The 14,709-nt window shown below is 43.5% G+C and overlaps 1 protein-coding gene across 1 annotated transcript in view; it reads right to left on the bottom strand.

Moving 5' to 3' along the window:
* zbtb41 (zinc finger and BTB domain containing 41) overlaps positions 1–14,709 on the bottom strand; it is a 50,506-nt gene that overhangs the window by 22,085 nt on the left and 13,712 nt on the right. The window contains exons 6-10 of the mRNA XM_061891166.1: positions 7,482–7,611; positions 7,310–7,405; positions 4,408–4,514; positions 2,392–2,497; positions 2,220–2,308 (exon numbers count right to left, since the gene is read on the bottom strand). Of these exons, the coding sequence (XP_061747150.1) occupies positions 2,220–2,308; positions 2,392–2,497; positions 4,408–4,514; positions 7,310–7,405; positions 7,482–7,611 (528 nt within the window). The remainder of the gene's footprint in view (positions 1–2,219; positions 2,309–2,391; positions 2,498–4,407; positions 4,515–7,309; positions 7,406–7,481; positions 7,612–14,709) is intronic.

The following is a 14,709-nucleotide window of genomic DNA, read 5'->3' as shown; positions in this document are numbered from 1 at the left end:
GAGAGAAAGAGTGAGTGTGAGAAATAGAAAGAAAGAGAGATAGCGAGAGAGAGAAATGAGAGACAGGAAGAGCTGGAGGGAGAGAGCGAGAAAGAAAGAGATAGATAGAGCAAGAAAGAGAAAAAGAGAGAAAGAAATAGATAGAGGGTGAGCAAGACAAAAAGAGAGAGGGAGGAAGAGAGGAGCATGATTAAAGATGGAGAATACGGGCAGATGCCCATAACTGGGGGAGAGAGAGAGAGAGAGAGAGAGAGAGAGAGACATATACCTGAGAGATAGAGAAAGAGAGTGAGTGTGAGAGAAAAAGAGAGACAGCGAGAGAGAGGAAGAGCTAGAGGGAGAGAGTGAAAAAGAGAAAGAAAGACATAGATAGAGCGAGAAAGAGAAAAAGAGAGAAAGAGATAGCGGGTGAGAAAGACAAAGAGAGAGAAAGAAAGAGATAGAGACAGAGGAGTGATAAAGAGAGAGCTAAAGAGATAAATAGAGAGGGAGAAAGAGAGGAGCATGGTTAAAGATGGAGAATACGGGTAGATGCCCATAACTGGGGGAGAGAGAGAGAGAGAGAGAGAGACATATACCTGAGAGATAGAGAAAGAGAGTGAGTGTGAGAGAAAAAGAGAGACAGCGAGAGAGAGGAAGAGCTAGAGGGAGAGAGTGAAAAAGAGAAAGAAAGACATAGATAGAGCGAGAAAGAGAAAAAGAGAGAACTAGATAGCGGGTGAGAAAGACAAAGAGAGAGAAAGAAAGAGATAGAGACAGAGGAGTGATAAAGAGAGAGCTAAAGAGATAAATAGAGAGAGGGAGAAAGAGAGGAGCATGGTTAAAGATGGAGAATACGGGTAGATGCCCATAACTGGGGGAGGGGGAGAGAGAGAGAGAGAGCGAGAGAGATACCTAAGAGATAGAGAAAGACAGTGAGTGTGAGAGAAAAAGAAAGATAGTGAGAGAGGAAGAGTTAGAGGGAAAGAGAGATGGAGCAAGAAAGAGAAAAAGAGGGAAAAGAGATAGAGAGACAGGAGAGAGAGAGAGAGGGAGAGAGAAAGAGAGGAGCATGGTTAAAGATGGAGAATACGGGTAGATGCCCATAACTGGGGGAGAGAGAGAGAGAGAGTTAGATAGTGAGAGAGAGAGCAGCAAGACGGAGAGAGCGAGAAAGAGAAAAAGAGAGAATGAGATAGAGAGCGAAAAAGAGAAATGGAGAGAAAGAAAGATAGAGGGACAGAAGAGAGAAAGAGAGCTAAAGAGATAGAGAGGGAGAGAGAGTAGTTGATTCGATTCGTATTCGGACGTATAGGGACGGCGTGGCGCAGTGGGAGAATGGCCGTGCGCAACCCGAGGGTCCCTGGTTCAAATCCCACCTAGTACCAACTTCGTCACGTCCGTTGTGTCCTGAGCGAGACACTTCACCCTTGCTCCTGATGGATGCTGGTTGGCGCCTTGCATGGCAGCTCCCTCCTTCAGTGTGTGAATGGGAAAATGTGGAAGTAGTGTCAAAGCGCTTTGAGTACCTTTAAGGTAGAAAAGCGCTATACAAGTACAACCCATTTATCATTTATTTATTCGAATCGATTTCTTCCCACACCCCTAATATATATATATACTATAATATTATATTATTATATATATTATATAGTAATATCATATCCATTTTTTCTACCGCTTATTCCCTTTCGGGGTCGCGGGGGGCGCTGGCGCCTATCTTAGCTACAATCGGGCGGAAGGCGGGGTACACCCTGGACAAGTCGCCACCTCATCGCAGGGCCAACACAGATAGACAGACAACATTCACACTCACATTCACACACTAGAGCCAATTTAGTGTTGCCAATCAACCTATCCCCAGGTGCATGTCTTTGGAAGTGGGAGGAAGCCGGAGTACCTGGAGGGAACCCACGCATTCACGGGGAGAACATGCAAACTCCACACAGAAAGATCCCGAGCCTGGATTTGAACCCAGGACTGCAGGACCTTCGTATTGTGAGGCAGACGCACTAACCCCTCTTCCACCGTGAAGTAATATCATATATTATAATAATATCAGTATATATTATATACTGTATATATAATGTGTAAATATTATATTTTATATTGCTACTATGGTACATTTTTAGTCTACTTTATAACTTTTGTTTTCGCCCTTGTGTGCATTATCCTTCCCATCCGTTTTAACTGAGCTACTGTGTGGAACAATTTCCCTTGTTGATCATGAAAGTTCTTACCTGAGTGGGTCCTGAAGTGCATTTCAAGACTGGACTTCCCTTTAAATTCTTTCTTGCAAACCTCGCACTGATGCATGGCCGTTTTATACCTAGATCCAGGAAGAAGGGAGGTCACTGGCGTTCGTGAAACAAAGAATAATGCAAATGTGATAAAGTCATCATCTCAACATACTTCTGCCACACTTTCTCCCCCAAATGCACACTTTTGTAGTGGACTGTTAAGTGGTCGTTGCGCCTGAAACACTTCCCACATTCTTCACACTGGTGAGCTTTTTCACCTGAAATGGACATGTGTGACATTACATAAACATCTTACGCCATCAAATGAAGAGAATGTGACATAAATTGTACTTGGGGCCACGTTTGAAGAAAGCTTAGGACTGGAGAGTTGGATTTCTGCCCAGAGATCGGTAGGTTGTGAATTCGAACTCCAGCCAAGTCATACTAAAGACTAAAAAAATGGGGCCCGTTGTCTCCCTGCTTGGCACTCAGCATCAAGGGTTGAAATTGGGGGTTGAATCTCCAAAAATTATTCCCGGGCGCGGCCACCTCTGCTGCTCACTGCTCCCCTCACCTCCCAGAGGGGGTGAACAAGGGGATGGGTCAAATGCAGAGGACACATTTCACCACACCTAGTGTGTGTGTGAGACAATCATTAGTACTTTAACTTTTTCTCCCATTAATGTTATTCTCATTTTAAGAAGCAGCGTCCTCTGCAGCAGACATTTGTTGTTGGGCAATTTCATTTGTCGGAATTACACATTTTGGAAACACAATAGCCCTGTTATGCAACGCACACGTGTCCAATGCAGAGAACACTCGTTTTTTTAAAGGGGAACATTATCAGCAGACCTATGTAAGCGTCAATATATACCTTGATGGTGCAGAAAAAAGACCATCTATTTTTTTAACCGATTTCCGAACTCTAAATGGGTGAATTTTGGCGAATTAAACGCCTTTCTATTTATCGCGCTGGAGGCGATGACGTCACATTCTGACGTCATTTTCATTTTCAACACATTACAAACACCGGGTCTCAGCTCTGTTATTTTCCGTTTTTTTGACTATTTTTTGGAACCTTGGAGACATCATGCCTCGTCGGTGTGTTGTCGGAGGGTGTAACAACACTAACAGGGAGGGATTCAAGTTGCACCACTGGCAAGAAATCTGCCGCCAGACCCCCATTGAATGTACCAGAGTGTCTTCACATTTGACCGGCGATGCTAAGACAGACATGGCACAGAGATGTATGGATAACCTGCAGATGCATTTGCAACGATAAAGTCAACGAAATCACAAAGGTGAGTTTTGTTGATGTTGTTGACTTATGTGCTAATCAGACATATTTGGTCACGGCATGACTGCCAGCTAATCGATGCTAACATACTACGCTAATCGATGCTAACATGCTATTTACGCTAGCTGTATGTACATTTGAAACTAGATACCCACATTTAATGCGAAACAAACACTTACCAATGGACGGATTTAAGTTGCTCCAGTGTCACAAGATGCTAAAGTCCTGATCGTTTGGTCCGCACATTTTACCGGCAATGCTAATAAGGCAGCCATGCTATGGGCCACTTCATTAGGTACACCCACGCTATGGCCGAATAGCGTCAATAGCTATTCGCTCAATAGCTTCAATTTTTTCTTCAATTTCGTTTTCGCTATCTGCCTCCATACTCCGACCATCTGTTTCAATACATGCGTAATCTGTTGAATCGCTTAAGCCGCTGAAATCCGAGTCTGAATCCGAGTCTGAATCCGAGCTAATGTCGCTATATCTTGCTGTGGTAACCGCCATGTTGTTTGTATTGGCAGCACTGTATGACGTCACAGGGAAATGGATAGTGGTTTTGAAGATAGCGAAAATAAGGCACTTTAAAGCTTTATTTAGGGATATTCCGGTACCGGTAAAATTTTGAAAAAATTTTCAAAAAATACAACAAGCCACTGGGAACTGATTTTTTATTGTTTTCAACCCTTTTGAAATTGTGATAATGTTCCCCTTTAAGGCACGCCCTCAATATTGTTGTCTGGGTGGAAATCGGGAGAAATTTGGGACAATGGTTGCACCGGGAGATTTTCAGGAGGGGCACTGAAATTCGGGAGTCTCCCGGGAAAATCGGGAGGGTTGGCAAGTATGACTATCATGTTAACGCGATCGGGAGTCAAACTACTTTACCAGAGTGAATTTTCTGATGTTTGGTCAGGTGATCATGGCGTATGAAAGTCTTCCCACATTGATCACACTCGTAGCGCTTGTCATCATGGTGGACTCTCAGGTGAAGCCTGCACAAGAAAACGGAAATGCTGGTTATCGGTCCTGCTAGACACCGACATCTTTTTAATAATACCACATTAACATTTGACAAGCAAACAATTACACAAGGCGACTCGGTAAAGAATCTGGGAATTATCTTCGACCAGACTCTCTTGTTTGAGTCACACATTAAGAATGTTACTAAAACGGCCTTCTTTCATCTCTGTAATATCGCCAAAATTCGTTCCATTTTGTCCACTAGCGACGCCGAGATCAATAGTCATGCGTTCGTTACGTCTCGTCTCGATTACTGTAACGTATTATTTTCAGGTCTCGCTATGTCTAGCATTAAAAGATTACAGTTGGTACAAAATGCGGCTGCTAGACTTTTGACAAGAACAAGGAAGTTTGATCATATTACGCCTATACTGGCTCACCTGCACTGGCTTCCTGTGCACTTAAGATGTGACTTTGAGGCATGGGTGTCAAACTCTGGCCCGCCGTGTAATTTCACTTGGCCCTTGAAGCAATATCAAATTAACATTAGAGCTGGCCCGCCGCTGTAACACCACATTCACCGCCAATACTCTTACTTCCCAACCCTCCCGATTTTCCTGGGAGACTCCCGAAGTTCAGTGCCCCTCCCGAATTTCATCCGGGACAACAATATTTGGGGTGGGGCTTTAAAGGCACTGCCTTTGGCGTTCTCTACAACCTGTCTCCACGTCCGCTTTTCCTCCATACAAACAGCGTGCCGGCCCAGTCACATAATATATGTATCTTATACACACACACACAAGTGAATGCAACGCATACTTTGTCAACAGCCAAAAAGGGTCACACTGAGGGTGGCCGTATAAACAACTTTAACACTGTTACAAATATGCGCCACACTGTGAACCCACACCAAACAAGAATGACACATTTCGAGAGAACATCAGCACCGTAACACAACAGAACAAATACCCAGAACGCCTTGCAGCACTAACTCTTCCGGGATGCTACAATATACACCCCAGCTACCACCAAACCCCGTACACCTCAACCCCACCGCCGAAAAGAGGCATTCAATTTTTATTTAAATTTCATTTGATATGCCATTGATATTTTTTTAATTATTATTATTATTATTATTATTATTTGAAACTTGATTTTGCATGTCACTATAAAGTTATATAAGCCTTGCTTGTTCAATATTCAATGCAAAACTTGTTTGGGTCTTTATCAAAAGGTTAATTTGTTCAACCTCGGCCCGCGGCTTTGTTCGGTTTTAAATTTTGGCCCACTCTGTATTTGAGTTTGACACCCCTGCTTTAAGGTTTTACTACTTACGTTTAAAATACTACACGGTCTAGCTTCATCCTATCTTGCCGACTGTATTGTACCATATGTCCCGGCAAGAAATCTGCGTTCAAAGAACACCGGCTTAGTGATTCCCAGAGCCCCAAAAAAGTCTGCGGGCTATAGAGCGTTTTCTATTTGGGCTCCAGTACTCTGGAATGCCCTCCTGATAACAGTTAGAGATGCTACTTCAGTAGAAGCATTTAAAAGTCCCATCCTAAAACTCATTTGTATACTCTAGTCCAGGGGTCGGGAACCTTTTTGGCTGAGAGAGCCAAAAAGACAAAAATTTTAAAATATATTTCCGTAAGAGCCGTATAATTTTTTTTTTTTAACACTGAACACAACTAAACACGTGCATTTTTAAGTAAAACCAACATTTCTAAGAGTATAACAGGTCTCTTATTCTTTGTAATAACATTGTTATTCTGAAGCTAACTGTGGAGGGGGCGTGGCCTGCGGGCCTGCAGCGACAGGTGCGTGGAAGGCCCACCTGGGCCTTGTTATCTAATCACCTGTCGCTCTGTTATAAGCAGCAGCCAGGAGGAGAGACTGGGTTGGGGCTGGACATACTATTGCTGGAAAGCAACTGAGACTTATTGAAAAATAAAACAATATTGTAACCCTGAAACAGGCTCTCATGTCGGTGCTTGTGGGTTTGAAGAACCCCCAGGAGGGCAAGCCCCACATTAACCAATAATTAATAAATAACTTCTTACTATTAACGCAACTTCTTGAACAGGTGCGGTAGAAAACGGATGGATGGATTAAAAATGCATGAGAATGTTTTATAATTTTAACATTATTTTTAACACTGTGATAAGTGGAATTATTCATTACTTATCGTGTTAAGCGACGTCAGCTCAGATTTATCAGAGAGCCAGATGCGGTCATCAAAAGAGCCACAGGTTCCCTACCCCTGCTCTAGCCTTTAAATAGACCCCCTTTTTAGACCAGTTGATCTGCCGTTTCTTTTCTTTTCTGCCCGCCCCCCTCTCTCTTGTGGAAGGGGGGGGCACAGGTCCGGTGGCCACGGATGAAGTGCTGGCTGTCCAGAGTCGAGACCCAGGACCGCATGTGCATCGGTTGGGGACATCTCTGAGTTGCTGATCCGTCTCCGCTCGGGATGGTCTCCTGCTGGCCCCACTAAAGACTGGACTCTCACTATTATTTTAAATCCACTATGGACTGGACTTTCACAATATTTTGCTAGATCCACTCGATGTCCATTGCATCCGGCTTCCCCTAGGGGGGTGGTGGTGTTACCCACATCTGCGGTCTTCTCTAAGGTTTCTCATAGTCATCCCACTGGGTTGTGAGTTTTTCCTTGGCCTTATGTGGGATCTGAACTGAGGATGTTGTTGTGGCTTGTGCAGCCCTTTGAGACACTTGTGATTTAGGGCTATATAAATAAACATGGATTGATTGAAAGGAAACGCCCGTTTCAGAACCGAAATCTCTTCTCAAGATCTCCTTGTCTCACCTATAGGAGCTGCCGTGGCGGAAACTCTGTCCACAGATGCTACACAAGTGAGGCTTCTCGCCGCTGTGGATGCGCATGTGCTCCTTCAAGGTTGTCCTGAGAGGGAAAAAAAGTCAACTTTTCAATGGGAGGAATCAGATAAAGGGAACATGATGGAGATGTAAATGCAGACCTCTCCCTTACTGCTTTGCCACAAACAAAGCATGTCCACTTTCGCTTCCCTTCATGCGTGCACTCGATGTGCCTCTTTCTGTTGCCGGTGTCGTTGAACTGTCTGCCGCAGAACTCACACGGAAAAGGTCCTTAAAAAGAAAAATCAAGGTTGTTCACAACACTGGAACCTCTAAAACAGGTGTGTCCAAACTTTATTACATGGGGGCTGCATTTGGCTAAAAATGTGTACCTGCCCTGCCCTGCAACCACCTGCTTTCAGTACTATACGGCCTGGGCTACTGGGTGTGAAGTTGGAGAGGATGCAGGTGGAGGCCCATTTGGTGTCCTGGGTTGCAGATTACCTGACTGACAGACCACAGTACGTTCGACTGCAGGACTGTGTGTCTGACAGGCTGGTCGGCAACTCCGGGGCCCCGCAGGGCACAGTCATCTCCCCCTTCCTCTTCACCATTTACACCACCGATTTCCACTATCGGTCAGAGACCTGCCACCTTCAGAAGTTTTCTGAACACTCTGCGATAGTGGGGTGTATTGAGGATGGTGATGATGAGGACTACAGGGCACTGGTGGAGGACTTTGTCACATGGTGTGGAAAGAACCACCTTCAGCTCAATGTGACTAAGACCAAGGAGCTGGTTGTGGACCTGGGAAGGAGGAGGAGTACTCCGGCAACCGCCGTTTCCATCAGGGGGGTCGATGTGGACATGGTTGAGGATTATAAATACCTCGGAGTACACATCGACAACAAGCTGAATGGGTCAAAATGCGCTGAGGCCCTCTACAAGAAGGAGGCTAGGATCCTTCAACGTCTGTACAAAGATGTTGAAGATGTTCTACGAGTCGGTGGTGGCGAGCGCTTTCTTGTATGCCGTGGCAACGGGCTGAGAGTGAGGGACGCAAACAGACTGGACAAGTTGGTAGAGAAGGCCAGTAACGTGGTGGGAGTGGAGCTGGACTCTGGTGGTGGTGTCAGAGAGGAGAAGTCTAGCAAAACTCCGAGCCATTATGGACTACACCTCCCACCCACTAAACTCGGACCTTGCGGAGAGAATGAGCACGTTCAGTGGAAGGCTCAGACTCCCAAAATGTAACACGGAACGACACAGGAGGTCCTTCATACCGACACCCATCAGACTGTATAATGCATATGTTCCTAACTGCACTTAAATGTAGAATATATCTAGAATATATTTATATTATTCATATACTATATATATATATATATTTAATATATGTCATATATTATTTATTACTATTATTGTTCATTGTGAGCGAACTGTGGTGCTGAATTTCCCCCAGGGATCAATAAAGTACTTTCTATTCTATTCTATACATTATTTCCCCATTGTAGGATTAAAAAAGGAGACCAGACCAAGAAGCTGGTTGTGGACCTGGGAAGGAGGAGGAGTATTCCGGCAACCACCGTTTCCATCAGGATGGTCGATGTGGACATGGTTGAGGATTATAAATACCTCAGAGTACACATCAACAAGCTGAATGGGTCAAAACACGCTGAGGCCCTCTACAAGAAGGAGGCTAGGATCCTTCAACGTCTGTACAAAGATGTTGAAGATGTTCTACGAGTCGGTGGTGGAGAGCGCTTTCTTGTATGCCGTGGCAACGGGCTGAGAGTGAGGGACGCAAACAGACTGGACAAGTTGGTAGAGAAGGCCAGTAACGTGGTGGGAGGGGAGCTGGACTCTGGTGGTGGTGTCAGAGAGGAGAAGTCTAGCAAAACTCCGAGCCATTATGGACTACACCTCCCACCCACTAAACTCGGACCTTGCGGAGAGAATGAGCACGTTCAGTGGAAGGCTCAGACTCCCAAAATGTAACACGGAACGACACAGGAGGTCCTTCATACCGACACCCATCAGACTGTATAATGCATATGTTCCTAACTGCACTTAAATGTAGAATATATCTAGAATATATTTATATTATTCATATACTATATACATATATATATTTAATATATGTCATATATTATTTATTACTATTATTGTTCATTGTGAGCGAACTGTGGTGCTGAATTTCCCCCAGGGATCAATAAAGTACTTTCTATTCTATTCTATACATTATTTCCCCATTGTAGGATTAAAAAAGGAGACCAGACCAAGAAGCTGGTTGTGGACCTGGGAAGGAGGAGGAGTATTCCGGCAACCACCGTTTCCATCAGGATGGTCGATGTGGACATGGTTGAGGATTATAAATACCTCAGAGTACACATCAACAAGCTGAATGGGTCAAAACACGCTGAGGCCCTCTACAAGAAGGAGGCTAGGATCCTTCAACGTCTGTACAAAGATGTTGAAGATGTTCTACGAGTCGGTGGTGGAGAGCGCTTTCTTGTATGCCGTGGCAACGGGCTGAGAGTGAGGGACGCAAACAGACTGGACAAGTTGGTAGAGAAGGCCAGTAACGTGGTGGGAGTGGAGCTGGACTCTGGTGGTGGTGTTAGAGAGGAGAAGTCTAGCAAAACTCCGAGCCATTATGGACTACACCTCCCACCCACTAAACTCGGACCTTGCGGAGAGAATGAGCACGTTCAGTGGAAGGCTCAGACTCCCAAAATGTAACACGGAACGACACAGGAGGTCCTTCATACCGACAGCCATCAGACTGTATAATGCATATGTTCCTTGACTGCACTTAAATGTAGGATATATGTAGAATATATTTATATTATTCATATACTATATATATATATATATTTAATATATGTCATATATTATTTATCAATCAATCAATCAATGTTTACTCATATAGCCCTAAATCACTAGTGTCTCAAAGGGCTGCACAAACCACTACGACATTCTCGGTAGGCCCACATAAGGGCAAGGAAAACTCACACCCAGTGGGACATCGGTGACAATGATGACTATGAGAACCATGGAGAGGAGGTAAGTAATGGATGTCGAGCGGGTCTAACATGATACTGTGACAGTGCAATCCATAATGGATCCAACACAGTCGCGAGAGTCCAGTCCAAAGCGGATCCAACACAGCAGCGAGAGTCCTGTTCACAGCGGTTCTAGAAACATAACTGAATTGATTCCAGCCAAAAAAGAGTTTTAACAATAAAGTCACAACAAGACTTTACAAAGTGGCCGAAATATAGCTGGAGATGCATGAATAATCAGAATTTCCTTAAATAAAAAAATTCATACTTTTACTTGTACGCTAAATTGCATTACTACTTCATTGTCACTTGATGTCCTCATATTTTTATACCTGCAAAAGTCTCCTAGAATAGAAAGTAATATTCCTCCCCTGCGTTCCAGTTTTTTTACACTTACAAGACCTGACCAATAGGTGGCACTGTATGGCATGACACACTGGCCTATGAGGTTCATGTGTGTTTCTTAAAGGGGAACATTATCACCAAACCTATGTAAGCGTCAGTATATACCTTGATGTTGCAGAAAAAAGACCATGTATTTTTTTAACCGATTTCCGAACTCTAAATGGGTGAATTTTGGCAAATTAAACGCCTTTCTGTTTATCGCTCTTTTAGCGATGACGTCAGGATGTGACGTCACCGAGGTAACACACCCGCCATATTCATTTTCACATTACAAACACCGGGTTTCAGCTCTGTTATTTTCTGTTTTTTCGACAATTTTTTGGAACCTTGGAGACATCATGCCTCGTCGGTGTGTTGTCGGAGGGTGTAACAACAGGGAGGGATTCAAGTTGCACCACTGGCAAGAAATCTGCCGCCAGACCCCCATTGAATGTACCAGAGTGTCTGCACATTTGACCGGCGATGCTAAGACAGACATGGCACAGAGATGTATGGATAACCTGCAGATGCATTTGCAACGATTAAGTCAACAAAATCACAAAGGTGAGTTTTGTTGATGTTGTTGATTTATGTGCTAATCAGACATATTTGGTCACGGCATGACTGCCAGCTAATCGATGCTAACATGCTATGCTAATCGATGCTAACTTGCTATTTACGCTAGCTGTATGTACATTTGAAACTAGATACCCACATTTAATGCGAAACAAACACTTACCAATCGACGGATTTAAGTTGCTCCAGTGTCACAAGATGCGAAAGTCCTGATCGCTTGTTCCGCACATTTTACCGGCGATGCTAATAAGGCAGCCATGCTATGGGCCACTTCATTAGGTACACCCACGCTATGGCCAAATAGCGTCAATAGCTATTCGCTCAATAGCTTCAATTTCTTCTTCAATTTCGTTTTTGCTATCTGCCTCCATACTCCGACCATCTCTTTCAATACATGCGTAATCTGTTGAATCGCTTAAGCCGCTGAAATCCGAGTCTGAATCCGAGCTAATGTCGCTATATCTTGCTGTGGTAACCGCCATGTTGTTTGTATTGGCAGCACTGTATGACGTCACAGGGAAATGGATAGTGGTTTCGAAGATAGCGAAAATAAGGCACTTTAAAGCTTTATTTAGGGATATTCCGGGGCCGGTAAAATTTTGAAAAAAACTTCAAAAAATACAACAAGCCACTGGGAACTGATTTTTATTGTTTTTAACCCTTTTGAAATTGTGATAATGTTCTCCTTTAAGAATGCTTTTTTGGGCACTAAATTGACATGATCAAATTTTTTTGCATTTACATCTTTGGAAGTGAAATTTCTGAACTAATTATGCCAACAATTTCAGTGAACCAAACATTTGTGTGTTTAAAAGTTCAGTTTGTTGAAACTCAAGTTTGGTGGTGGTGGTGTTTTAAAATTCAGTAAATAAAAAGTCAGTGCAGAAATATTTGTTGCTTCAAAACTCAAGACCCGCTTTCCGTAAATTAAGACTGAAGCAATCAATCCTGTCTCAGAACCAGCCAATGTGGTGTCAAATTTGCAGGTCACATGACTTCATAAGTTTTGAAGCAACGAATATTTCTGCACTGTTTATCAAAACGCTGTATTTTAACAAACTGAATTTTTAGACACACAGATTTTTCAGACAACTTTTTTTTCAGCATAATTCGATGTAAAAAAAATATATATATACGAAAAATTTGTTCACAAAATTCCAATGTAAAAAATGTAATTACAGGAATTCAGTGTCTATAAAAAGCTTCTGTAATGACACAAATTAACTACCTGTAGCAACTGATGCACTTTGACATTAGGACTCAAGCGTGTGTATTAAAGAGTTAATCCATCCATCCATCCATTTTCTACCGCTTATTCCCTTCTGGGGTCACGGGGGGCGCTGGCGCCTATCTCAGCTACAATCGGGCGGAAGGCAGGGTACACCCTGGACAAGTCGCCACCTCATCGCAGGGCCAACACAGATAGACAGACAACATTCACACTCACATTCACACACTAGGGCCAATTTAGTGTTGCCAATCAACCTATCCCCAGGTGCATGTCTTTGGAAGTGGGAGGAAGCCGGAGTACCCGGAGGGAACCCACGCATTCACGGGGAGAACATGCAAACTCCACACAGAAAGATCCCGAGCCTGGATTTGAACCCAGGACTGCAGGAACTTCGCATTGTGAGGCATAATGTTGATAATTCTGTGACCATAGAGGTTCTATTGTATGTTCACACAATTAGTCTCCATATTTAAGTGCAGTCAAATTTGATGCAAGCTAAAGTTGAATAAAAAAGTAAATAATACTACAAAATCAAGGTGGCACGTTATGTAAATGGTAAATAAAAACAGAATACAATGATTTGCAAATCCTTTTCAACTTATATTCAATTGCAAAGTCAAGATACTTAAAGTTCGAACTGAGAAACTTTTGTTATTTTTCGCAAATATTAGCTCATTTGAAACTTGATGCCTGGAACATGCTTCAAAAACGATGGCACAATTGTCAAAAAAGACTGAGAAAGTTGAGGAAAGCTCATCAAACACTTATTTTGGAACATACCAAAGGTGAACAGGCTAATTGGGAACAGGTGGGTGCCATGATTGGGTATAAAAGCAGCTTCAATGAAATGCTCAGTCACACACAAACAAGGATGGGGCGATTGGTCGAGCGGTTTAAGAACATTTCTCAACGAGCTGTTGCTAGGAATTTAGGGATTTCACCATCTTCGGTCCGTAATATCATCAAAAGGTTCAAAGAATCTGGAGAAATCATTGCACGTAAGCAGAGAGCTCGTGACTTTCGATTCCTGCATCAAAAAGCAACATCAGTGTGTAAAGGATATCACCACATGAAGTGAAGTTAATTATATTTATATAGCGCTTTTCTCTAGTGACTCAAAGCGCTTTACATAGTGAAACCCAATATCTAAGTTACATTTAAACCAGTGTGGGTGGCACTGGGAGCAGGTGGGTAAAGTGTCTTGCCCAAGGACACAACGGCAGCGACTAGGATGGCGGAAGCGGGAATCGAACCTGCAACCCTCAAGTTGCTGGCACGGCCACTCTACCAACCGAGCTATACCGCCCCACATGTGCTCAGGAACACTTCAGAAAACCACTGTCAGTAATTACAGTTTGTCGCTACATCTGTAAGTGCAAGTTAAAACTCTACGATGCAAAGCCAAAGCCATTTATCAACAACACCCAGAGATGCCACCGGCTTAGCCGGCCCCGAGCTCATCTAAGATGGACTGATGCAAAGTGGAAAAGTGTTCCGTGGTCTGACGAGTCCACATTTCAAATTGTTTTTGGAAATATTCGACATCGTGTCATCCAGACCAAAGGGGAAGCGAACCATCCAGACTGTTATCGACGCAAAGTTCAAAAGCCAGCATCTGTGATGGTATGGGGGTGCATTAGTGCCCAAGGCATGGCTAACTTACACATCTGTGACGGCGCCATTAGTGCTAAAAGGTACATACAGGTTTTGGAGCAACATATGTTGCCATCCAAGCAACGTCTTTTTCATGGACGCCCCTGCTTATTTCAGCAAGACAATGCCTAGCCACATTCTGCACGTGTTACAACAGCGTGGCTTCATAGAAAAAGAGTGCAGGTACTAGACTGGCCTGCCTGTAGTCCAGACCTGTCTCCCATTGAAAATGTGTGGTGCATTATGAAGTGTATAATACCACAACGGAGACCCCGGACTGTTGAACAACTTAAGCAAGAATGGGAAAGAATTCCTCCTGAAAAACTTCAAAAACTGGTCTCCTCAGGTCCCAAACGTTTACTAAGTGTTGTTAAAAGGAAAGGCCATGTAACACAGTGGTAAAAATGCCCCTGTGCCAACTTTTTTGCAATGTGTTGCTGCCATTGAATTCTAAGTTAATAATTATTTGCAGAAAAAAAA

This window comes from Nerophis ophidion, linkage group LG28 (assembly GCF_033978795.1).
Source record: "Nerophis ophidion isolate RoL-2023_Sa linkage group LG28, RoL_Noph_v1.0, whole genome shotgun sequence".
Taxonomy (NCBI): domain Eukaryota; kingdom Metazoa; phylum Chordata; class Actinopteri; order Syngnathiformes; family Syngnathidae; genus Nerophis; species Nerophis ophidion.
This window is presented reverse-complemented; position numbering and strand designations above follow the sequence as displayed.